The sequence below is a fragment of the Nesoenas mayeri genome (genome assembly GCF_963082525.1).
Source record: "Nesoenas mayeri genome assembly, chromosome: 1".
Taxonomy (NCBI): domain Eukaryota; kingdom Metazoa; phylum Chordata; class Aves; order Columbiformes; family Columbidae; genus Nesoenas; species Nesoenas mayeri.
In genome coordinates this window covers 46,580,025-46,604,803 of record NC_137541.1, presented here as the reverse complement: position 1 = coordinate 46,604,803, position 24,779 = coordinate 46,580,025, and the positions used below count along the sequence as shown (strand labels likewise).

Here is a 24,779-nt window from a genome sequence, read left to right as displayed (position 1 = left end):
AGGAAAATGTCAGGGGGATTTTAATCTTCTTAAAGGAATCTTTAATTTTCCAGAAGTTGGATCACTAATACAGGCAGCCAGGCTCTTTACCTGGGCAAATAGATCATAGACTCTTTTCATAAGATCTGAAGAAGCTGATGTAACAGTCAGTGGTTTTCTTTCTTCTTCAATCAATAGAATAAATCTTGGCATGAGTTTATAAAGGTGCAACAGACTGAGCAGAAAGATGCCAACAGCCGGTTGGACGTGAAAAAAGAAGAAGCAGTATGGGAACTTTTCACAAGTGAATGCACTTACTTTCTGGATCATTTGCTGGTTCTCAAGATGGTAACTTCAGATTTCGTTTCTCAAACATAATGAAACATTATTTGCCTTTCTGTCAGTGTGGCAGACATAAAGCCACCTGTAACCTCTCTATGGATATCTACAGGGGAATGACTTAAGCACTTGCTGTTTCTCCTGCATCTCGCCTGACCATCTTGTTTCCAGGATGTTTTCCTTTGTTTTTTATCTTCCTAATGGCATCTCTTCTTCTAGACGTCACTTTCTAGTGCTTTGTAAACACCATCTGATTGCAAATCCTTCCAGTACTTTCAGCTGATACTTCACTATTCCTCTCACGAACTCTGAAGGCACTCTCCAATTGACTATACTGGATATTTCTCTACCACTAGTCTGTAACATTATACTCTTCATTTAACTTCATATAGAGCTATGGTTAGATTAGCCCGACTAGCATGAAAACCTCAGAATTCAGAAGACCTGTAGTTCTACTGTTACAAGAAAACAAGCAAACTAAAAAACAGCTCCTGCCCCAAAAGTTCCAAATTGCCTCCATCCTGGTGAATTTTGAGAGCTTTGAAATATGGACAAAAGTACTATACGCTGTTACAAGAATAGCTGCACTTTACATTTATCCCACTTCAAAAGTTAGTGCACTCATTTAAAAGGATGGAAGCTTCCCTAAATATCTTCCTGTCATATTTCTCTTATTCTGCACAATTACCATTTTCTTATTAGCCAAAGGAAAAAGATTAGTGAGACATTTTCCGTGTTGCTAAAAAGTTAGCCTAGGCAATACAAGAAGTACCGCAAAGTAAAGGGAATAAACAGAGGAGTGGATTGAATTGGTGGGGCAGAATGAGAAGGGAAAGTGGACAGCAGGACCAGCTACAGTTCCAAGGCAGGATGGAAGTGTCCTTCCCTTGAGACTCTTTCTTCTTAGAAGACAAAAAATGAGTGAATCCTGGGAAGGGTGAGGACGTGCAAGTCGCTTGGTGAGCCTGACATAGGAACCCATAGACAAGCCTTAGCCAGCCCTGAGTAACCCATGAATGATAAACTTTTCAGCCATGCCTGTTTCCCAAGCTCTCCTGCCAAAGAAAGAACCTATTGAATTTGAGTAGCCAGTTTTACAGCTACCTTCTACTCTAAGTACTTCCCAGTATAGAAATATTCCAGTGATTTTAATGATTCTGAACATGGAACTTTAAGAACACTGTAAATCCCCTTTAAGCTCTCCGGTCAACTGTTCATGGTAACTTAAGAGTTACACAAGGCTAAGCTAATAGTCTCAGCAGCTCTTCAGTCTTAGCACCTGGGTGATGGGGTTTTTCATTGGTGTTTTTCACACATATACAAAAAAAATCTACTCCGTAATCTACATTTTTAAAGTTTTTTCAGATTTGGGTCACATTCAGCACAGCTCCAAGACCACCATCAGAGCTTATATAATATAAAACAGCCCATAAACACGCATGCGATTTTCACTCAGTACAGGTTAACAGAACAATCCAAAGAGATTAAAAAAAATTAATGAACCTTCTACTTATGCTATACCAACTTTTTGTTTTTCCCATTGTAACTCTAAACAACTTATATAACAGCTGATGCATGGAGTAGGAATGAAAGCATTTAGAAAGGCCATAGAAATCTGTAACTGCAGCTCTGATGTTATTATTTTCTTCACATGGTTCTGCAGGGGGCTCAGTTGTCCCCGTTCAGCCAGAAAGCACAGCAGGGACACAGCTGCCTCTGTGGCAGCTGCAGAGACACCCCAGGGACATCACTCATACCCTCCTCCTCACACAAAGCCCAATATTTAGCCTTCAGGCAGGTCAGAAAAAGTTTCTCAAAGTGTCATCTTCTGCTTTCCCCAAATCAAATCATCATTTCATGAGAATTAAAGTGCAAACATGTTTTTTTCAGAAATAAAATAGCTATGTTATATATATATATATATAGAATTGACAAAAAAAGTTAATAACATAGATTTGTTTTGTTTTTTAAGATATTTATGAGTACTCTAAAATACCTCCAGAGTAACGAATTTCTCTTGGATGTGGATTCATGGAGACTTTTTTCAAACTTAGAAGAGTTAAACAAGGTGAGTAAAAAAATAAAATCTTACTGAGATCAGAAATCAACCAGCCCAATAAAAGGAGACAGGAAACCATCCATAAAACTTCTCTTCAGATTCAGTGCTCACATTTGGAACTTAGTACAAACAATTAGTTTTTCATTTCTATTTGGTATATCAGTGGGGGTCAAATTTCACCAGAACAATTTATTCTCATGTGCCTCCAGCAAAAGATAAATGGGCATTTGAACACAGAGAAGAGCTCATTTGGCAGTTGTTTCTGAAGGAAACATGAGTTTGAAACTAATTCTCATAAGCACCACCCTTTTAAAAGGATTTATGAAGATAAACTCTGACTGCACAATCCTTACAGCAAAACAGTAAGAATGGCAAAATAACTACAATAACAACTTTCTTTTCACAAACAGAAGGGCACAAATACTTTGCTGTCTATTATACCACTCCAGTAGAGCAAGTGAACACAAATTGACAACCTCCTCCCTTTAATTTTGCTTTCCAATATTATTGTCCTTATTAGTGAGGATGAGAAATGACCATCTATTATGCATACTTGTGTATAAAACAGTGATCAAATGTAGCAGAATGCAGCCACTCTCCACACCTTTTAAGTCTTTTTATAATGCATTTTACAGCATGAATTTCTACTGGACAGCAGGCTGAATCCATGAAAAAAATGCATGCTGTAAAAGGTGTAGAATGCACCCCTGTCAAAATGAAAGAATTAGCACCATCCTATAAGCAACCCTGTCCACATAAATACACCAAATAAAGTGGTGTGTGCAGCTACAACAGCAGTTCATAGCAGTATCACAGAGGGTGATACTTCTGGACTAAAATTTGGCCTAAAGCTGAGTTTTGACATGACTTTGTATGCAAATAGTGTGTTCAGGAAGCAAGTGTGGGCTTACGAACGAATTTTCATCCATTTCTGACTGATAGTGTAGGCACCCTTGGAATATGATGCAAATATATAAAATTAATTTCTGGGAAATATGTGATTTTTATAGCACTGTATATTAATTTCCTTTCCCTACAATAGTGTGAAACAAACTCAAACTCCGAAAGACAGTCTCTTCTTCAAATGACCATAAACACTTCTTTAATTGTCACAGCTCTCTAATACACAATCAGTGTTTTCCAGTAGATACCATTAATGTATGGTAATTTTCCATGCCAGTTCATGTTAAATACAGTTGCTGCCCTAAAATAAGTCTAAGTGGAATAAACGTAATCTTGTTTCAAAGCTTTTGTCAAATGACATTATCATGATGTAAGTGGTTATTTGTTTTAGCTTCTGATTAATTAAAGAGTTCCAGGTGTAATTTTGAGGCTAATTCTGGCAACATCAGAAAGAAAAGTATAGGCACTCCATTAGACCTGGAGCCTTAGGGAGACTGGGAATGGGAAATAAAGTTATTTTAAACTTAACTTCAGAAGACCACTGATGCTAATTTCTCTTTTCCCCCCTCACTTAGATAAGTCTCTGTTTTCTGAAAACTTTTCTTGAAACCGCGAAGGAGTATGTCAGCAAGTCAGACTCTCCTATGGATTTCAGCTCCATACTCAGAAAGGTAACATAATTAGAAGTATTCTTGCTTAATCTCACCAGATCCTTGCGGCAGACCGTTTATCATAGTATGCAGGTGTTTTAGAGAAGTCAAGTGAGTTAAGGACATGTCACTTGTCACAGGCAGTTTGGTCTCAGTCTCAAGCACCTTCTTTCAGTAGTGGGTTTCTTTTTTATTCATTGACATGTTTGAGGTAGTTGTGGAAAGGTGTTCTTTATGGGGAACGAAGTGTGGGAAGATTTTCCTTTCCTGGGCAACAGTAGCCCAGACCTTGAGGGGATTCTGCCAACAGCACACATGAGCTTCTCACTCTATGAAAGATGTGTTCCTGAGACCAGACCCCAGCCCCATCACTGGGTGTTGCCTGTCTCCTTCCACTCCACAGCATAGATCCTTCCTCTAATCCATGCAACAGACCCACAAGTGCATTTAAGTGCTTCATTAAGAGCCCAGTGGGACTGAAGTACTTCTTGCCCTTTTGGCCTGTGTCTGCTCAGCAAGAGAGAGGCACAGACAGAGTTGTCCTGCCACTGCTAAGTGCAAAACTCAGTTTTATCGTGGGTGGCATTCAACATTCCTAAAAGCTAACACACTCGCATATAAAGTGACATGCTCTATGAGGTCATGAAAAGCTGCTGCGTAAGTATTGACTTTTATCTTCAGCTTCTACATGAATTTCACATCATTTATTTCTAATGAGGACAAAGTCTGAGAATGTTTCATACCTTTGCAGAGCTGTTAGAACTGTGCTCTCATGCATTGCTTGAGCACTTTTGTGGTGTTTTACCATTTTTACTACTTTTTATCTCGCCCTTTGCTTTAATTCCCTCTTCCCCTATTTTCCTAGGTACAAGGAAATCTCAGGTAAAAGGCACATTGCAAAACCAAAACTGTTGTTCCAGCCTTTGTCATGACATTTTTCTTTCTTGATAAGTTTCCAAGTCTTTTCTGTAGTTTTTCCAGGGTGACCTCTGCCAGACACACCAGATTTATTGCCTCAATTATACCTCCGCTGTCTTCTACTTGGAAAACCTGAGACAGAGAGAAGATTTTGGCATCTACCTGAAAGTAAAGTGATGGTTTTGTTGTTGTTGTCATTGTCTTTGGCCTTCCTGACTTATGACAGGATTTTCACATCAGACTAGGAAAGCCCACTGGAAGCAAAACTGTATAGGTAGCATTTTACACTGGTTTTTGAACTGTAGAGGATATGGCAGATCATCCTTCTGAGTGTATATTCCCCTGCAAATGTGAAATTCCAAAATGTAATGTTGAACAGGCAACAGGGGAAGCCAAAAAGGAACAACTGGCTGCATTTTTGCAAACAAAAAAATGTGTATGGCCAGCCTGTATCATTCATATGTTTTGCACATAATCCTTTGACTTGGAGACCTCCACCTTAACAAAGTGAAATTGTTACAGAAAACAGAAACAAAAACAAAAACAAAACAAAACAAAACAAAACAAAAACAACCCACAACACAAGCCACATAGAGCTCTCTTAATATTTTACTTTCATTTTACTTCAATGCATGTCTTACATACCAGCTCTTTTTAGATGCTGGGTGGGACCCCAGTACATAAGGTATTATGTGCCTTAGCGGATGACAGGGTTCACACTCCCTGGGTGCAAAAGAGCCCCCAGCCTCTATGCTATGTCACATCAGTGGTGCCATAGACAAACTTGAGAAGTGAATGATACAGGCCAAAACAAGGGGAATAGAATCATAGAACCATTGTGGTTGGAAACGACCCTCAAGATCACTGAGCCCAACCACTAACCTAATATTGTCACTAAACCATGTCACTAAGAACCTCATCTATGCATCTTTTAAAAACCTCCAGGGATGGTGACTCCACCACTTCCCCGGGCAGCCTGTTCCAATGCCTGATAACCTTTTCCATAAAGAAATTTTTCCTAATATCCAATACAAACCTTCCCTGACATAAGTTGAGGCCATTTCCTCTTGTCCTACCACTTGCTACTTGGGAGAAGAGACCAACACCCTCCATGCTACAACCTCCTTTCAGGTAGTTGTAGACAGCAATAAGGTCTCCCCTCGGCCTCCTTTTCTCCAGGCTGAACAGCCCCAGTTCCCTCAGATGCTCCTCACCAGACTTGTGCTCCAAAATAGAAAGCCAGGAGCATGTCAGTTCTTTCACATGCCTTAGGGGCCTGCAATGAGAAAGTGGGGTAGCTTTGATGAAAAAGCCAGGCTGTTTTCCTTGCTCATGTGTATTCACTGATCCATGTGCCCACAGGGAGGACACAACGCCTTGGGTAGCACAGCAAGTGCGGCCTCTGCAATAGCCATGGTTTAGCTCCTTTGACAGGTTTTGCTTGCACATAGATAATGCAAATGTAGAACCTGCTATCATAACACTACCAGTACATGGGCATTTATCTCCCTCACATAAGGCTGGAAAGAGCTACCAGTGATGTCTTTGTACAGTTACTGCACCAGAGCAGTTTCCGTCTGTGCCAATGCCATATCTGCCTGAAAACAACAACTCCAGCCAGTGCAGCGGTGGGACTCCCAGGGAGAGGGCTCTGCTCTTTCTGACTTATCATAAGCAGGACATTGTGTCCTGTAAATACTTCAGACTGATCTTAAACATTACAGAGTTAGAAAGTGAAACTTAAAGACGAGGTCCTTTCTCACAGGCAACCCAAGACTTGGTGGAGACCTCTTTGTAGCAACCACAAGCACTGCAGGTTTCATGGCCTGGGAGATGCACATTGCTTGCTCCCTGATGAGGATTTCAGACAGGGAAAAAGGTCCCCAATAGGAAGTAGTAAATGACCGTAAAACATAAGGTGACCCTCAGATGTAACTGGGGTCTTCCTGATGAACTTAATTTGGCATATAAACAAGAGCACCGCTTGATCCCCTAGCACGGCCATGGCATCTGAAATGGAGAGCAGCAACACAGAGTGTCAATTTGAAGTAGTGATGTGTGTGCCCCTTTAGAGGGTCTTTATGCTACCCTCACCCTCATTGTGTGAGAAGCTCATCTTTAATTGGTCCCTGTCTCATTAAAGTCAGCTGATGATGCAGGAAACTGTTTGCTGCCTCCCTGCCAGCTGTAGCCTAAGCAGATTCTCCTTGTCTTCAGCAGTGGTGTGAACAAAACAAGCAGTGCAAGAGGCTGCACCTGCCAGAGCTGCTGGTCGCTCCTTTGCACCGACTGACACGCTATCCCCTCCTCCTTCACAACATCTGGAAGAGGAGCTCTGATGAGACAGAGAAAGGCTTTTTCTGGTCACTTAAAGAGAAGGTGGAAAAGTCCATACGTAAGTAGCTAAGACGAAAAGTCAAGCGCGCAATTAACAGTTCAAGTTATGTGGCCTTTTTGTGTGTGTCCTTTGAGCGTGAATGGGTCTGGTCTCCCTGCTTTAATGCAATGAGGATGTGTATGTCTTTCTACAATCCTGAGTCCTTCCTCATTCTGTAGGAAATGATTGGTGCCACCCTTGTGCTCTCAAAGCCTCTCTAAGCAAGGTCACAGGACTCAGAAATCAGTGAGTCACTTGTATTTGCTCAGAATCATCTACAGTGACATGCAAACAGTTAAGAGCAGCTCACAAATGGGAACAAATCAAGAAAGATCTCAAACAAAGAAGTCTTTCAGTTGGATTTATGTCTAGAGAAGATTTGCTGGGGGTAATCCTTAATAGGATAAAATTGTACTCACAAGGGGAATATTATGTTAGTGGCCTTGCTCTAAGTGACAGGGTTCTACCATGTAAAGTAGCTGAAAAAATATCACGGCTACAGATTTCCTCTAGCTATTGTGGAAAAACAAGGAATTGGTCCAGGAAGATTTTTCTTGTATTTTTTTTTTTAAATAAATTATATATTAATCCAGTCTTGTTCAGGAAGCCATAAATGCATTTCTAAGTGTCTTATGGTCATACAGAACATCAGCAGATAGGTGAATACTCCAAAGGCCTCATGCAGCTCCCACTGAAATCAAAGATGACTGTGTATCAGCAAAATGCCCATCCTGCCAGTCTTGACAGGGAGAGGCTCCAGGCAGTGTGTCATCCCAACCAGCAGCCCACCAGCACCACAGCACTGCCTTGAGCTACCCAGCATGGTGGTACTCTCTCTGCAGCTGTCCTTCTCCCTGTCCTGGAGGCTAGAGGCTCAAACACCTCCTTTGGAGATGAGGCAGAGAGAGACTTAATGTCTTCTAGATAGATCCGGGGGTGCTGCTTTGTGGGTAAATACTCCAATGATGGAATTACCACCTAAAGGAAAGATGCTGGTTCTTTCTCTTCCTGCCAAGTCCCTGTGAGGAGTCTAGCCTAATGGTCACACAAGGAGCACACTTTCCAACAGAAAACACATCCCACAGGAAAAAGAAGTTGTTTTTATCACTAGTCTGGAGATTTGTGCTGGGAGGACGACAGTGTTAGGTATGGCCTCAAAAGACCATGGGAAATCTGGGGAAATTACTGGTAAATAAACAGGTCCTTCCAGAGTTTAAATAACTCTAGGCCAAGGAAACCAAAGATAGAGGGGTGACACGTCTTTATTCATAGACATCTGACAAAGATCTGCCTCCATGTTTTGACCGGTGAATCAGTGACATAAGGAACATTTGCAGTCCCAGCATTCCCCTTCTGGTGTATACGTGTGTGTGTGCCTGTCTATGTAATCATTATTTGTGATATCACTACACACAAAAACTTGGAATTTAAGCCTCAGGTCCATTAAAGTTTTCCCCATAATGGCACTGAATCAGCAAAGAGTCCTCATTTTTCACATTCTGAGGCACCCCCATCCCAGTTAAATACTTCAGTCACTTCTAGCACCACTTCCCCTGAAATTATTTCTCATTAACTTCAACACCCTGTTGATCAGGATGTATGTAATGAAAATTCTTTTTCTCTCAGTACCCCAGACAGTTTAGAAAGGCAGGATTTTTTTTCTTTTTAGGAACTTTTGAAGATTACAGTTTTATCGAGTTTTACATGATTCCCCCTCATTCAGACCAGTAAACATAACCCTTGCTCCCAGTGAATTTAAACCTGTTTAAATGCATAGTTTGAAATTCTGGCTCTGCTGACCTAGGAAGAGTTTAGTAATTTTTCACGATGATACCAAGATTTCATCCAGGGCTTCACATGTGAGGTGTTCCGTCTTCCACTGGAAGAAAATCAGCATTCAGCATCTTCTAGAAACACAACTGTTTTTGCCAGCCTTGGCGGTAACTGATGTTTCACATATTTCAGGGGATCTGGAAGGTAAAGTCAAGTGGTTGGACAACTTTCAGAAGTTCAAACAGCTGCAAGAGGTCATAATTTGGCCTCAAGTCTGGGATCGTGACAGGAGATTTTTTGTCCCAGAGGTAAGTGGGTTTTTTTAAAGGGCATTTTTTCTTGTGGAAGGTTTAGTTTCTTATCTATGTAACATGGTCTGAAGTTGACTGGTTGTCTATATCCTAGTTACTGGGGAGGGGCTCTGCTCTCACAGGAGCAGCTGCAGCCTGAGCACTGCAAGCACTATCTAAACATGCAGGCTCTGCACAGCACTTTGGATGGCTGCACGGGTTGCTCTCTGCTGGCATCCAAGAGAGTACAATCATATGATCCAGGACAACTCTCCAATCCTTTATTTTATGGGGCAGAACGAAATGGGATTGATGTAAGCATTACTACCTTTTTGTAAAGATATGAAGTATAGTAGAAATTATGCACCTCTTTCACAAGGTGAGCCAAAGAAATTTCTATTTACATTTAAATAGCATTGCAAAAAATTACACAGCATACCTGGGAACATGTGCACTTTTCTGCTGTGGTTACCCCCTTACTCATATAAACAGACTTTAAGCATCATTATGGTAACATCATCAGGTGGGTGACACATCAAGGATTATATCTGTTTACACGCAGATCTGCAAAAACTATTAAACTCACTCCAGAAAAGAAAAACCCAGCTTAACATTTCAAAAGCCTAAACAGATTGAAGCAATAGCACTGCCGAAGAAACACGGGCACGCTCAACTATTAGCTGTGTGATGTATTTAGCCTGAGACAGCAATCCATGTGTGTTCAGTTTAACTGCTGGTTGCCTCCCATCTCATAATCAGATACACGAGATTCTCCTTTCTCTCTCTCTCTTTCTCTCTTTTTGGCCAAGTGTTTGAAGCAAAGCTTAAGAGAAAACAGCAGTGAAAACATTTTGTCTTCAGCGAACAGACTTCTCCTTCATGAAGGGAGGCTAACACTAACAGGTAATATCCCTAAATGTCCCAATATCAGGAGTTAGCTTAACAGAATCATATTTTGTTAGGCAGGTCCAGAATGAACCTCTGTAACAGTATTTGGGCAGGTGCAGGAAAGAAAAAACAAATGTACAGCTTGTAAGAGAGAGACTGAGAAACAGCCAAAAGGATGGGTAATCTGCATGATGTTTTACTATCACATCTGGATGTTCGGTCTGCCAGGTGCTGAATAAATCAACTGGACTGGCCAATGCCTGTCACTCAAAGGGAGAGTTTTACTGTCACATTCAAGAACATGGTAATAGGAGATCAGGAAGTTTAGACTGCCCTATACAAGGTGTCCCACATGCCTGGGGACTGAAATTAACATGCCTCATATATCTGCTATGTGTTTCATCAAAAATTACTGAGAAGTCCATAGGTTTTTGCTATTTTTATTTCATACTTCACCTGTGCTAAGACTGCTGTTCTGAGGGACAGCTTGGAACAAGAAGGTGCTATCCTGCCAGGTGGTTTCCTTTTTATGAAGAGAGCGCTCCTACAACATGCCATGAACTCCGCGGGTAGCACAGTTGTCCCACCCAAGGATGCTGATTTCTACAGCGCTGCTCACAGCTGCTGTCACCCCGGCAGAGCAGGGACTCACGTCTCCAGACACACAGGCATCATTTTGTAGCAGACCAGTTGCTTTGCTGCTTGCTGGGGAGCTGCTGCAGAATCTCTACCTGTTCGGGAGAGGAGGGTTTCCTCCTTGTCTAAGCAGGAAACAGAGCCTGGGCATTTTGGAGAAGACTGGCATCTGAAAGGACGCTGGAAGCTGCATGCCAAGGTGGCTGCAGGGCTGTAGCAACTGTTTCACAGAAATAAGCACAGCCCATATCTTACGTTTCCTTCACCACCTTCTCAGGAACAGAGATGAAGAGAATAAGCACCCAACACTTTTCTGTTTCCCGCCACCATTGTTGTAAAGGGAGCAGCAAAAGGGACATGTTCCATTTTTCAGTGTTTTTCTTTTCCTTCCTTCATGAGGAGAATTCTAGCAGCAGAGGAGAAGGCACAATATCAGGGACAGCTGAAGAAAAGGTTCCTATGATGTTTAGGGGGTGGCAGGCAGAGGAGGAAGAAAGCCAGAGTCCTCTCCCACCAGTCCTTCCCTCTGCACTCATTGCCATCTTCATGAGACACCAGCCCCCAGTGTAGGAGGTAAGGGTGGCCACCAGGTGTCCACATCTCTTTCTGCAATTCCTCATTAGAAAACTGAGAAGGGAGTTATGAGCATAGCTCTTACCCATCATGACAGCCAGCTGCCTGCAATCTGCAATAAAAATGCCTAGGATTTGGCCACTTGTCTGAATGAAATATCTTTAAAGACAAAAACGAAATCATAAATCACGTGTAATGCTGCACAACAGAAAAGAGCATGTTCTAAAGTCACAACTCTGAACAGGCTCACGCAAATTTTGTGTTAAGGTGAACTGTGCTTGTTTGAATTAAATTGAGATCACTGAGACCACAATTGCACGAGGTTTTTTGGTAATCCTGTACTTGAGAATAGGAGCAGCTGAGAGAAGTGAGTTCACATGTAGAAAGACAAGGCTCAGGGAAGGCATTACGGTTGTCTTCAACTGCCTAATGGCCGATTTAAGGCAGATGGAGCTAAAGGGTGAGACATAACAACACAAGTTGCAGCATGGGGTACTCCCCCAGCAGATATCTGGAAAAACTTGTTAACAATTAGGGTGGTCAAATATCAGTACAGGGAAAGAGAAAGGTTGTAGTGTCTCCATTCTTGCACATATTCAAAACTTGAATGAACAACCTGCTCTAGCTTGGCCTGCTTGGAACAGTGGGTTGGACCAGGCACCTCCAGAGTTTCCTTCCAACTGATGCCATTCAATGACTGTGAATGCAGTATAAATGAAAGAAGCAGAAAATTTTGTCCAGAGCAGCAGACAGAGTTTAGGACAAATAATTCTTTCCTGTGTAATACCCACAAAAGCCTACTGCTGTGCAAGAGATGCTATGGAGAGCCCTCTAACACATTTCTGACTTCATGGAAACTTACAGAAGAGTAGTTTTCATAAGATGTCTAATACAGGTTAACTTATCTTCTGAACCTCCAATGACATATAACAAGGTCCTCGTGGTAGTTTCTTTATTCTCCATGCAACATGACCTAGTTAGAATTTTAGTTTTCAGTAGTTACTGATGTTGCTTTGTGCAACATTAATGAGATAAGAAGTTTCCAAACCAAACCTTTCAGAAACAAACACCCAAGAAAGCATTTTAGGATCCTGCAAGACTGCCTGGAAGCAATAGCTCTGACCAGCCTCATTTTCTGTGAAGACTGGCTGGGCATTTCATGCCAAGTTTCCATGCCAAGAGATATCCTATTGGTACAGACTAGCCAGCGAAGATACTATATAGAATAAAGCCTGCAGCAGTGAAAGGAGGTGATTCTGGAAGTGAATTAGGACAGTAAGCTGGGAGCAAAAAGTGAAATAAAAGAAAGATTCATGGAAAGGGATAGAAGGAGCCATAAATAAGAAAGAGGTCAAAGGACAAAGCTCTGTAAATCCAGTAGAGAGCCCAGGTTTCCTGCAGGAAGTTGTTTAAAAAATACTCTTGCTTTTGTTAAATTGTTCCATATTGTTTATTATAATAATATTCAAGTTTTCAGCATGGCTTGGAGATCAACCTAAAAGACTTTGAAGCATTCTTGCAGACAGTTGTTTTCATATTCTTCACATTCTCGTGTCATCTAAGCTAGGAAGAAAAGATAAGTCAATACTGTTTTGTGTAGTTTTTGAAAGGCTTTTGTGATACTGTCAATTAACATTTCATCACTGCAAAAGCCTGTGAAGAGGGCAACATAACAGCATTTAAATGTACCAGGAAAAGTTTGCACTTCCCTATTTCTTTGTCTCTGCTGTTTTAAGAAGGTTCACTGTTTATCTGGTAGGATTTGCTAGTTCAGAGCATGCTGATTGTTGTATTTGACAATACTCCAGGTGAGCCAGGTCACTTTTCCTAGAAGGTAAGCAGTTGTTTTTTCATAATGAAATAGCTGCTGCAAGGTACAAGTAATAGTAGTCAAATTCATCAAGAGACACATTATTTTTTTAAGCACTGCATTTGAAAGCACAGACTAGGAGATGAGTAATTGTGTACTATGATGGAAATTGTGTTTCTTTGATAAAAGCGTTTTGTAAGACATAGTGATTCATAGATATGCCTGATCTTAGATGTAGCATTTCCTTAAAATAATCATGCCACCAAGTTGATTTTTTTTTTTTCCCCTCAGAAAATACAAGACTCCTTGATGTCTATCTCTTCCTGTTTGATGATCTTCTATTAATTACCAAAATGAAACGTAACAAAAAGGTAATAATGGATAGAGATATCCACTGTTGAGTTATGTTTTTTTTAGCTTGGTAAGTATTTTGAATGTACTTTGGAAGATTGATCTAAGGATAAAAATACAAGATGTCTAATTGGCATGAAGGACAGGTGATAGTTCCTTGTGCAAAGAGCAAACCATAACACTGATTCTAAACCCTGCTTCTAGGCTCAGTATGTTATAGGAACACTCTGACAGGCAGAATTTACATTACAAGATCTTAATATTTTCCTGGTGTTGTTCTGACGTGCTAGATTCCTGAAGCTCAGAAAAGTTTCAGGAATGTAAGAGGTTTTCTGATGCTCCCCTCATGACTCACTCCAGTAAACAGAGAAATTTTTATCCCAGAGATATCATAACTGTTGGAAAGCTTGTTTCAGTCTCAGTTCCAACACTGCCTGTTGTATGTTGCCTCTCCTTGCTTTGATTTCCCCTAGTTTAAAATGGAAACCATGACTTTTCTTAAGAAAGTTATTACTGATGAAAAATGCTAGAGAGAGACTTCTATAGATGATACATCCCTGTATTTAGCCACACAAAAAAACAAAAAAAAAAGAAAACAGATGACCTAACATTCCTGAAGCTTCAATCCAGGAGTTCCTCTAGATAATTAAGTTGATGCAGCTGATGTAAATTAAGGCTAAGTGGACCTGTTCAAAATCTCAGTAAGTCTGTGTCTGATTTAAAGATTTCTTGGGTTTGATTTGTTTTTGTTTTTTTTTTTTAAGAAGCAGGTGTTCTGCTTTTGTAGGAGATAGAGAAGGCATGTAGTGAGAGATTCTAGACCAGCAGCACCATCCCTTAGCAATGGTGGGGGGGATGAAGGAAGTAGGAATTCAAGACACCTGGTGCTCACAGGCAAATCTCTGGGGGATGTCCCATATACATGTGTTGGTGAACCTTCTGTGAAGGGCTTCAAATGCCCTGGAGCCCCAACAATTCTGTGTTCTGCATGTATGTGATGGGAGATGGGGAAGTGCAGTTCCAAGAAAAATAGAGGAAGTCCTGCTATTAAAATAACAGGGGGGTAGGGGTCAAAAAAGACCTTAAACTGACTCTTTTCTGCCTGTGGACTTGTGTTGTGTTACTATTATGCCTTTTTTAGTACAAGGTGTTGCCTTGCAGGAGAGCTCTAGGTACTGAGGAGTTTTTTTCTGAAGTTCCTCAGGGAAACAAGCTGTCTCAATACCTTTGATAAGAGAAAGCACATAATTTAGGGCTGTTTAGTGCCTATATTTCATGAGCAGATGGCAGACAACTAGCTAACCAACTTCATTTTCTATTCCCAGAAATACGGCGGCTCAGACACCGGCTTAGTCCCTGTCTGTCCTTGCCTCACTCCTGAGCTGCAGTCCTTCGTCAGAGAGGGTGGGTTTTGCACAGTTCTAGACCAGCCCATCCCACTAGACAGACTGATCCTGAAAAACATCGACCCTGTCCACAGTACAGGTATGTGCCCACATGCATTGGAACATCTTCATAAAAGCACCCCATGTTCTTTTGCAGTAACCTGCACATACACACCAGTGACTGTCAGATATTATCCGTTCACCTCAAAGGAGGTATCAAGACTCCAATGAATTCTTTGTCAGAAGTCAAGTATTTCCTTGCCCTAAGTGTCCTAGCGCACTTCATGAAACCCCAAGCCTCTTTCCCAAGTACATTCTCAATTCCATACTAGTTATGCAGCATTTTTCCTGTTGTTCCACTGCCCAACACCCCAGCACGCTGCTCTCCTGGGTGTCATCACACATGCACAGCAGCAATTCTTGAGGAGGCTGGAGAGGAGGCTTATCTCCTGAAGCTGCTCTTCCTCAGCTCCCCACCAGCTACCAAGAGAATGGAAATCACCCACCATACGTCAGTGACGCTTTTCTCACAGACATCCAAACACATCGCCAGGGGAAACTGCCCCAATAACACCTGCTGTTGTGCCCTTGGGTGAAGAGGGGAGGAGAACTGACCCCAACAGAGAGTGACCAGCCTTACCCTGCCAAAGAAACATCCCTGGAGTCACCAAATCAGAGTGTGGGTGAGGGAACATGTTTTAAAAATCAGGCTTCCCCTTGGTCTGAGCCGTTCTTACAGGCTCTCATACATTAGCCTAACACTGTTCAGATCCCAGGAGCCTCCTATATCAGAAATAAGAGAAATACAAATCTCCAGGCTCCAGGGCCTGTCAGCCAACCTAATTCTAAAGGCTGGGAGGAAAAGCTCAGGGAGCCAGAGTGCTCTGCAGGACGTCTAGAGATGTGGAAAATAAGCCTAGAGCCCATAAAATTTATAATAACCTTGAAAGATATTCACCCAGACTAGTTAGCATTCAGCATCTATGCTGATAGGAAATAAAAGTAGGCAACAAAAGGCAAATTACTAAAGATGAGATAAAGAAATGAACACAGAGAAGAATAACCTTTTTATAAATGTACTCCAGACACTGTCTGTCTGCTAACGAGTGTCCCTACCAACCCAAGCAGAAATGAAGCAGCCACAACAGCCACCCATGGGCAGAGCGGGGGCAGCCCGACCTTTCTGCCTAAGCCCAGGCCCAATGTCAACAACTTCTGAGTGCTGGAGAGGGCTGTGCAGCCACCCTCCTATTTGCACATACATACAACATGGGGCCTAAAAGCCATATAATGGAGATGCGAATAAGATTTTTGGATATTTTTCTTTTTCCTAGCCAGAATTTGCTACATTCAGAGATTTATAACCAGGGTCCTTCTTAACCTTGTGACCCACCTGCAACCACTGGTTGTGGCCCTTTTCCACACTCTGGACCTCATTATCTGACTTCTCTCCCATATATTCCTGCCAGCTTTATTACAGCTGTAGCTATGGCAGTCTCTGTTACTTACCTGGTGTCTTGTAACACCTTGGAAGCCCCAATCCCAATACAGGACCCATTAGAGTGGGGTACAATAACTATAATGAAATTACTGTAGAGAGCTTGCAGTTCAGATTTCCACCATTTTGTGTAAAGCACCAGGCAAAACTTCTACTGTCAATAGAAAATGTCCCTTTTCAGGGGAAAAAGAAAAATAAATAAAAAATATCTCAGAAATGTGTAACCTTGGGGAATGCTGCCAACTTGTTTGCAGTCTCAAGAAGGAGACTTGTACTACTGGTGGCAGTAAAAGATTAGTTAGCATGTTCTCAGAAAGGGTAGCATGAGTGATCCATCACATTAATAAAAAATGAAACTCTGATTTTTGATCTAACTAGTATTTTTGCATCCTTTAGCTTCCCGGGGGTTGATCTCACTTTGGAAAGAAATGTACCTCAATGCAAGGACTAGGAAAGCAATATATTGCAAAATCATAGAAATACCCTTTTGGCAGCAGCAGCAGGCTGATAATTATGCAGACCAATTCTAGCCCCAAGCCTGCCACGTATCAGTCAAAGGATAAGAGATATAACAATGTGCTCATAACACTGGGAAGACACCCTAGAGGCAGAAATATCCATGAATGCCAGGACCTTGTACAAGAGGTGTAACTACACATGTAAGTGTAATAGTAAGAATCAATCTCTGAAGACAGCAAGCAGCAACATGTTTTCTGATTAGGAATTGCTTTCCTTCTAAAATTCTGCTCTGGATTTCAATTTGCAATTATTATTGCTTCACCAATAATGCTTTACACTAAGTTTGAAGGAGACAGGTATGTCACCGTATCAAAGACCGGCAATCTTTACAGTCACAGAATGTCTTTTAGAAAATATTACTCAGAACTCGATGCTAAGCATTGACCAGAAAATTCATTTTTAGAACTGTAAAGTTGTACTTCCCATTGACCACAGAGAGAACCATGAGTTCTGAAGTGTACCGCCTCTCCAGCTATGAATTTTTGCTGCTAAATGATTTGCTGCAATAATTTAACCAGTCTGCACTCCACTTTACTCTTCTATAAACATAGGATTATAGGACAATTTATCTTCAAGAAACATTTTGAGGTCTGACTGTACAGCGCTTGGTAATGCTTAGACAAGAAGCATTACAGAGCAGCAAGATATTCTACATAGTGTAAGGCTTCGGAGGAAGCTATATGAACTAGATAAGGTTATCAAAAAGATATGTCAACTGTACTAGACTCAGAAAAGCGCTGCCTTGTCTGGGCAGCTCAAGGTCTTGATATCTTCCCCAGGTCGCATGGGTTCAGGAGCAGAGCTTGGCTCAAGGCTGCTGCTCACAGGGAGACAACCCTGCATATCGCTTGCAGTCACTTTGTTTACAGCAATGTTGACTTTAGCTGAAAAAAGCAATGCCACACAGATCCAGTGCATTGTCACAGGCTGCTGTGCCCTCCTCCCTGCTACTACCAGCCCATTCAAGCACAGCTTCCGCAGGATTTTGGCTACCTGAGCCAGCAGTGTGCCCAGGTGGCCAAGGCGGCCAGCAGCATCCTGGCTTCTATCAGGAATAGTATGGCCAGCGGGACTAGGGAAGTGATTGTCCCCCTATACTCAGCACTGGTCAGGCCACAGCCGTATTCATGCTATTGATATCATGAATTGATACCATTTCTCCATACCTTTTTCCACAGTCTTCAGCCTGCGAAATGCTTTCCTAATACAGCATGAAAATAGGTATCGTCAGTGCATAGCAGTCTTTTTACTGCAAGCTCAGACAGAGTCTGCCAAGGTAAGAAACACACCTTTTTTTCTTCTCTAATTACACAACTATGCTTTCCCTAATGGAGGATTCTCAGCCTAAAAGGGGTCATGCTGTGCTAAGAATCTATTACAGTTGTGACATTTGACCAAAACCAAACCAAAACAAATTAACACCCCAGTGCTCTGGCTCACACGTTTATTACAGATTTTTTACTGTCGAACATGTACCAATTTTATATCTGCATTGAAAGCAGGCCGTATTCTTGTTGAAAAACATTATCACTTCTGATTGCTAACAAAAAAAACCAAAAAAGAATGAAAAAAATACAATAACCCCAAACATTTATTGCATAACAGAAATGAAGATGAGCAGCCCTTCCAGAGAAGTCAACACCAAAGCAACTCCCCTTCACTCAACTCATATGCAGTAGTACTCAGATCAGAAAACTGTTTCATACTCATCTATGCATAACATAGATCTTGCAATTTCAGACTGAACAGATGGTATAATTAATTCCACTGTTACATAAATACACTCCTCATTTTCACAGCAAAACACATTTCTAGTAACAGTGCTGTATATAACATCTGAAAGTGTGGTAGGCACTCCATAGAAGTATTTTTTCTCCTGTAAGTTGAATTTCATTCTCTAATACTTAATGCACAGAAATGTGGCTATCACTAATGCTAATTCTTAAAAATAAATTGCGGTAGAAGGGCTTTTTCAGGGAAAATCCATGAGTGAATTATTTCCATTTCCAAGTCACTGGTTTGTATCTGGAATAGGTATCTACTCAAGATGTTACCTTAACCTGTTACTGAAATATTACCTTCCCCTTCCAAAGCTTCCTTCACATCAGGTGACGATCCCGTTCTTGACATCTCCCAAGCCCAGTTCATCAAAGGAGAAAATTCTGCAGTGAAAGGTTCTTTTCACTTGGATGTGGTGGCATTACCACATTTTGTTGAGCTTGGGAACTCTGATCCTTAAGAAAGGTAGACTCTATCCAGCATCATTTGAAAGAACCGCCTTATTTCAGCTCCTCAGAAGCCAAATCTCCGCATTATCAATGTATTTTTTTAAAGAGACTTACTAGCCAAGATGAACTCATGGGTTTAGCTGATATGACTGCAATGCAGAATGGAAGAAGATTTGGATAAGACTGATACTGGCGAGGACCATCAGACCAGGGCCTTGAGGTAGCTCAGCTGTATCGAAAGGGAGCAAACTGATGGCAGCCAGAAGTGCCATATTCCCCTTGACTCACCCCAAGCAGAGGGCTGTCACATTGCGAGCTGCCCCTTAAATCTCCTGATGTTGGTGAGCAACCTGCCTCAGCTCTTGGCTCCCCCACAAGACCCCAGGTCACTGGTCAGAGGGAGGGATGCTCTTTTGGGCACTCTTGCCACCATACTGCGCTCTGCCAAATGCACAGGGAACATACGCCTGCTCCACATCTCTGTCACCTCAATTTTCACAGCACATTGAATGTAGACGCGGTGATCCCCTTGCCCCACTCCCACCTCCCTCTCAGATACACAATGCTCAGCAAACACATGGAAAAACAGACCTGCTGTTAGAGATCAGTGTAGGGGAAAGGGACCTGGGGGTCCTGGTGGACAGCAGGATGACCATGAGCCAGCACTGTGCCCTTGTGGCCAGGAAGGCCAATGGCATCCTGGGGTGTATTAGAAGGGGGGTGGTTAGTAGGTTGAGAGAGGTTCTCCTTCCCCTCTACTCTGCCCTGGTGAGACCACATCTGGAATAGTGTGTCCAGTTCTGGGCCCCTCAGTTCCAGAAGCACAGGGAACTGCTGGAGAGAGTCCAGCGCAGGGCAACAAAGATGATTAAGGGAGTGGAACATCTCCCTTATGAGGAAAGGCTGATGGAGCTGGGGCTTTTTAGCTTGGAGAAGACTGAGGGATGTCCTTATTAATGTTTATAAATATGTAAAGGCTGAGTGTCATGAGGATGGAGCCAGGCTCTTCTCTGTGACAATCAATGATAAGACAAGGGGCAATGGTTATAAACCAAAACACAGGAGGGTCCATTTAAATTTGAGAAGAAACGTCTTCTCAGTGAGGGTGACAGAGCACTGGAACAGGCTGCCCAGGGAGGTTGTGGAGTCTCCTACTCTGGAGACATTCAAATCCTGCCTGGACACCTTCTTGTGTAACCTCACCTAGGCGTTCCTGCTCCGGCAGGGGGATTGGACTAGATGATCTTTCAAGGTCCCTTCCAAGCCCTCATATTCTGTCATTCTGTGATCCCACCCATACAACGGCCCTGCCTGCTGTTCTCTTGCTGACACTGCCAGTTCCTCCATCGCCGGGCAACCCCTGTGTAACCACCGCCGTCACCCTGCACATCACACCCTCCTCCACCAGCAGCTCCAAAGGGGTCAGAGCCGTCGCCTCCCACCAAAGCCGGGCTCTGCGCCCTGCCAGGCACACGCAGCTTGTGCAGGCAGACTCCGCTCACGTCCACTGCTGGGACTCCTTAGACTTGGGGGCCATGCAATTTATCTCTCCAACTTTCTAATTCTCAAAGCAAGGAATTCAACTTGTTCAGGGTGTAAACACGCATGGGGAACAAACAGATGAGTCAATACCAAAATTTATGACTCCCAGTGCAGCATGAAGTTGGACAGGTTGCCCCTTCTCACGCGTTTCTACTCTTTGCATCAAAGCTCAGTGTCTCTACGTGCATTAGAACAGGGAGAGCAGCCCCTGACCAGGCAAAATGAAAATCCTGGGATAGGAGAAGCACAGCCAGACCTTAAGCTCATATTGCTGCCAGCTAATTTGTACCATCTAATCATAGCAATTCAGAGGCAGCTCAGCTTCTGTGACCCAGACCATCTGGTCTAGCACAGAGAGAAGGAAGTTACATATTTTAAATCCACTTCTGCAGCCATAGGTCCCTGTCCTCATACCTGGATGACAGCAGATACAGAGCTGAATGCTGTCAGCATGGTGCTAGAAATCGAAATTCACGTGGCAGCACATGACAGATCTCAGAGAGGGACAGAACTTGCTGATAGCACTGGAGATGTCTTAACCAGAAGAACAGGGAGCCCAAACTGCAGGGACAGCATGAAACTAATAAATATTCCACAAAAAAAGGGTGAAATAGTGAACAGCAAACTTCACAATTTCAAGTAAACAGAGCACAAAAATCCTACCTTCCAACCAAAAATGAAATCTCCACCAGAAGTCCCTGGCCCCAGACACAGACTCCAGCAGTGTGTAGTGACCTGAGCAACAGGGAGGATAATTCATGTTCACTTCAGGAATTATGAGCATGGGCCTGAAGAAAGGGTACATGAAACTAAAGGCTCTGGATGTTTGTGTATCAGAATTACTGGAACTTTTTTGGATTGTATTGATTTACGAATTACTTTTTCTTGCTACAGAAAACATGGATGTCACAGATAGAAACTGCAATCTCCAATTACAGCACGCAACATGAAACCAAGGAAAGCAGCGCTTTCTGTTTCCCAACTGAATCCTCTGAAATTTAATGATGTCAGTGTAGCAGCAAGTCCAGCAGAAGACTATTGTGGTGATAACACAGTTATTTCTTCCAGCATGCCTTAAGTTTCTGAAACTAACAGATTTCTGACTTGACAGAAATGAAGAGTTTTGACTATGGGATGTGGGAATAAACCAGAGGGGGAAAATGAGCCAGGCAATAAATGTATCGCTCCTAGATGCTCCTTTACTTCAGCTAGGGGAAGGATTTTGCAATGCAAAAAGGTTTTAATACAACTTGTTCTTTTCTGAAAAGCAGGACGGGAGCGAGCCTACATTAGTGAGGAGAACTTATCCACCAGAAAAGTCTGGAAGGTTTATTCCAAGATCATCCAAACTGTATTAATAAATTCCACAAAATTGAAATTGTGTAGCCATAGCTTCCTGTAGTTATGGCTACCTACTAAACTACCATGTTACAAGCTGTTTTTTGCATTAACTTTGAATTTATGGAGGCAGATCAGTAAAAGCATGTAGTTGACTCCCCATTAATTTTTAAAATGAGATTATTTAAGTTTCTTTGAAAAGGTCATAATTACATACAACATTCAGTTAGAGACACTACAGAATACATAATAAGAAATAAGTGTATTGATGTCCTGCTTTACTGGGATTTTTGTTTTACCTGTTTTTTCACAGCTTTATTCACTGCAGATCTGTCATTATGGAGATTGCAGCATTGTCGCCTTTAGAGTTCAAGTTTGCTTCACAAACTTGAGTGTTCCTTTTGCATTAAGCCATTTGATTCTCCACTGCTGTCCCAGATCCATGGCCCACGTAACACACAAGCCCCTATTAATCACTTATTTTCATCCCCTCTTTTTGAGGTACTGGAAGAGACTCGCAGGACAGGCTGCAGCTGCTAGCCACAACATCCATGCAGGTTGCCACCACGGAGGGAGGGTGCTCCCACCAGGTTAGCCCTGGCTCATCTCCTGAGATTAGCCATAGTCAAGAGATACAAGAGACTTCCCTAAAGCCACTCATACATGACTCTGTCACCTCTCACCCTTTCTGTGCCCAACCAGCCAGTCTCGCTGAGCAGAAAAGTTAGCTCTTAGAATCACCTCCATGTCAGAAATTACTTAGGGGGAAGTGAACACAGACGAGGACTATGCTGAATAACATAGTAGTGCTCTTCCAGTTGTTCACATTATTCATAGGGATGTCAGCACTCACTTTGCATTCACCTCTACTCCACAAATTAGTCATGAGCTCATGTGCTGCCCCTGACCCAGCTCCACTTGCCAGGATGCAGTGGTACATTTTATCCACTTGAGCTGGTTCACCTGTACATACAAGTCGGGTTCTGGAGGCTGCATGTACATATGTATTATGTACATACTTACCTGGTTCAGCACTTCCAGATGCAGTCTAGGCCGCTGCGGTGCACATTCCTGGTCTTGTCCCCGTGCCTGTGATATGCACGTTTTTGTCACAGCTTCCTGGGAAAGGAACAGCCATCCAGTGAATGTGTAAGGCAGGAAAGCAGAGCAGAGTGGAGACAGGAGATCAGCTCCAGGACACCACACAAGCCACAAACTCTCAGTCCCAACCGGGCTGACACAGCTCTGCTCCATCGCCCCCATCCCAACCTCAGCTGCAAACTGCATCACACCCTCCCCCTTCCAGCCCTGGTCCCTCACCAGAACCTCACAGTATCTTGAAACCAATGCTGATAGGACCAGAAGACATTTCAAGCCCAGGGAAGTCACACCTGACAGAGTAAACTCTGTGCTTCATGCACTGGCAGAAGGGAGGAGGGATTTTACTACTCTCTATATTTTTTTCCCAAATGAGCTCAAGGCAGTTCTGCTCAGTTTACCAGACAACTAAATAGTCCCAGAGATTGGGTATTTCCTGGAGGCCAGCACATCTCCAAGGAGGACACCGCAGAGGAAGGAGGAATTCACACATGGGCTGTCTTTAGGGAGACGTAAGCTCAACAGATTGCTGCAGTCTGGAAAGATGCCTCAGAAGCAGTCAAGGCAGAATTTAACTTCCCAGCTTAAATTGCCTTTCAGGAGACCTATTCTCTCCACCTTTCTACAGAGAGCCCCTAGGAAGATCTGCTTCAATAGCTAAACATGGCTTTTGTGAATGCTCTCATAATTCAATAGCAGCTTTGTCAAGGGACTGATCTCACCCACGTTAATCACGTGGCTTCTCTCTACAACACAGCTCCAGCCTGAAAGAGGTTTCCATGTCATAAGCGAGCCCTTCATTAGCCTAAAAAATAAAACAAGTGCTACTTCTGGGCCTTCCAGTCATGCCAATTGTCCAAATGCTTTGAATGCAATGCCTGACCACAGCCAGCAACAGAAGGGCTTTAATTGAATGCAGGATACCCAGCAGCTTCATACAGTTACTGGGAATGGAAAAACTACTCTGAATTTAACTTGTGAAAAAAAAATAAAGATTTGAAAAGCAGTCGTTATCAGTGTCTCCTCAGGAACGTGAAAGTTTTTGTTGTGGCTCTAAAACTGGAACATTTACCTTGTTCTTAGATGTGTGGCTTCCCAACAGTTCATCTGTAAAATGACAGATCCCCCATTTCAAAGTAGCTTTGCTATGTGAAGTGGGGCAAGGTAGTTCAGAATAACAGAACTAGTCTATTAGAAAGGTCTAATTTATTCTTTTTTATTGTCATGAATCATTCCTTTAGCAGGTTAGAAAACAAAAGTGACATTTCGATAACATTTTGTCATAGTTTATACAGAACTGGTTGATGCATGGTGTCATTTTCTCACCCAAATCCACGGCCACCTTCCAAATCGCAGAGCTGAGGAATTACAGTGCACGCTGGACTAAATTCTTTCACAATGTAAGGCACAACTACATGGTCACAAGTAGTAAACACAAACACTGAAAACAGAACTTAAGAGAATCGAACTTAAATGAAAAAGAAACAAAACCAAAGCACATTCATGCAAAAAACAAACAAACAAACAAACAAATAAATCTATCTACACCTATGATGATGGTGTGATCCAGTTTAAAAGTGCAGTATGCTGTAGGTAAAACTGCAACATAAGGCGAGTATAATACA

The 24,779-nt window shown here is 42.4% G+C and overlaps 1 protein-coding gene across 1 annotated transcript in view; it reads left to right on the top strand.

The window, feature by feature from the left end:
* PLEKHG7 (pleckstrin homology and RhoGEF domain containing G7) overlaps positions 1-21,720 on the top strand; it is a gene marked incomplete at both ends in the record, with an annotated part of 33,089 nt that extends 11,369 nt beyond the window's left edge. The window contains 11 exons of the mRNA XM_080357660.1: positions 178-327; positions 2,291-2,386; positions 3,856-3,951; positions 4,903-5,016; positions 7,069-7,243; positions 9,191-9,306; positions 10,098-10,191; positions 13,487-13,566; positions 14,872-15,031; positions 18,127-18,224; positions 21,613-21,720. Coding sequence (XP_080213786.1) covers positions 178-327; positions 2,291-2,386; positions 3,856-3,951; positions 4,903-5,016; positions 7,069-7,243; positions 9,191-9,306; positions 10,098-10,191; positions 13,487-13,566; positions 14,872-15,031; positions 18,127-18,224; positions 21,613-21,720 — 1,287 coding nt within the window. The remainder of the gene's footprint in view (positions 1-177; positions 328-2,290; positions 2,387-3,855; positions 3,952-4,902; positions 5,017-7,068; positions 7,244-9,190; positions 9,307-10,097; positions 10,192-13,486; positions 13,567-14,871; positions 15,032-18,126; positions 18,225-21,612) is intronic.
* Positions 21,721-24,779: the final 3,059 nt, after the last annotated feature.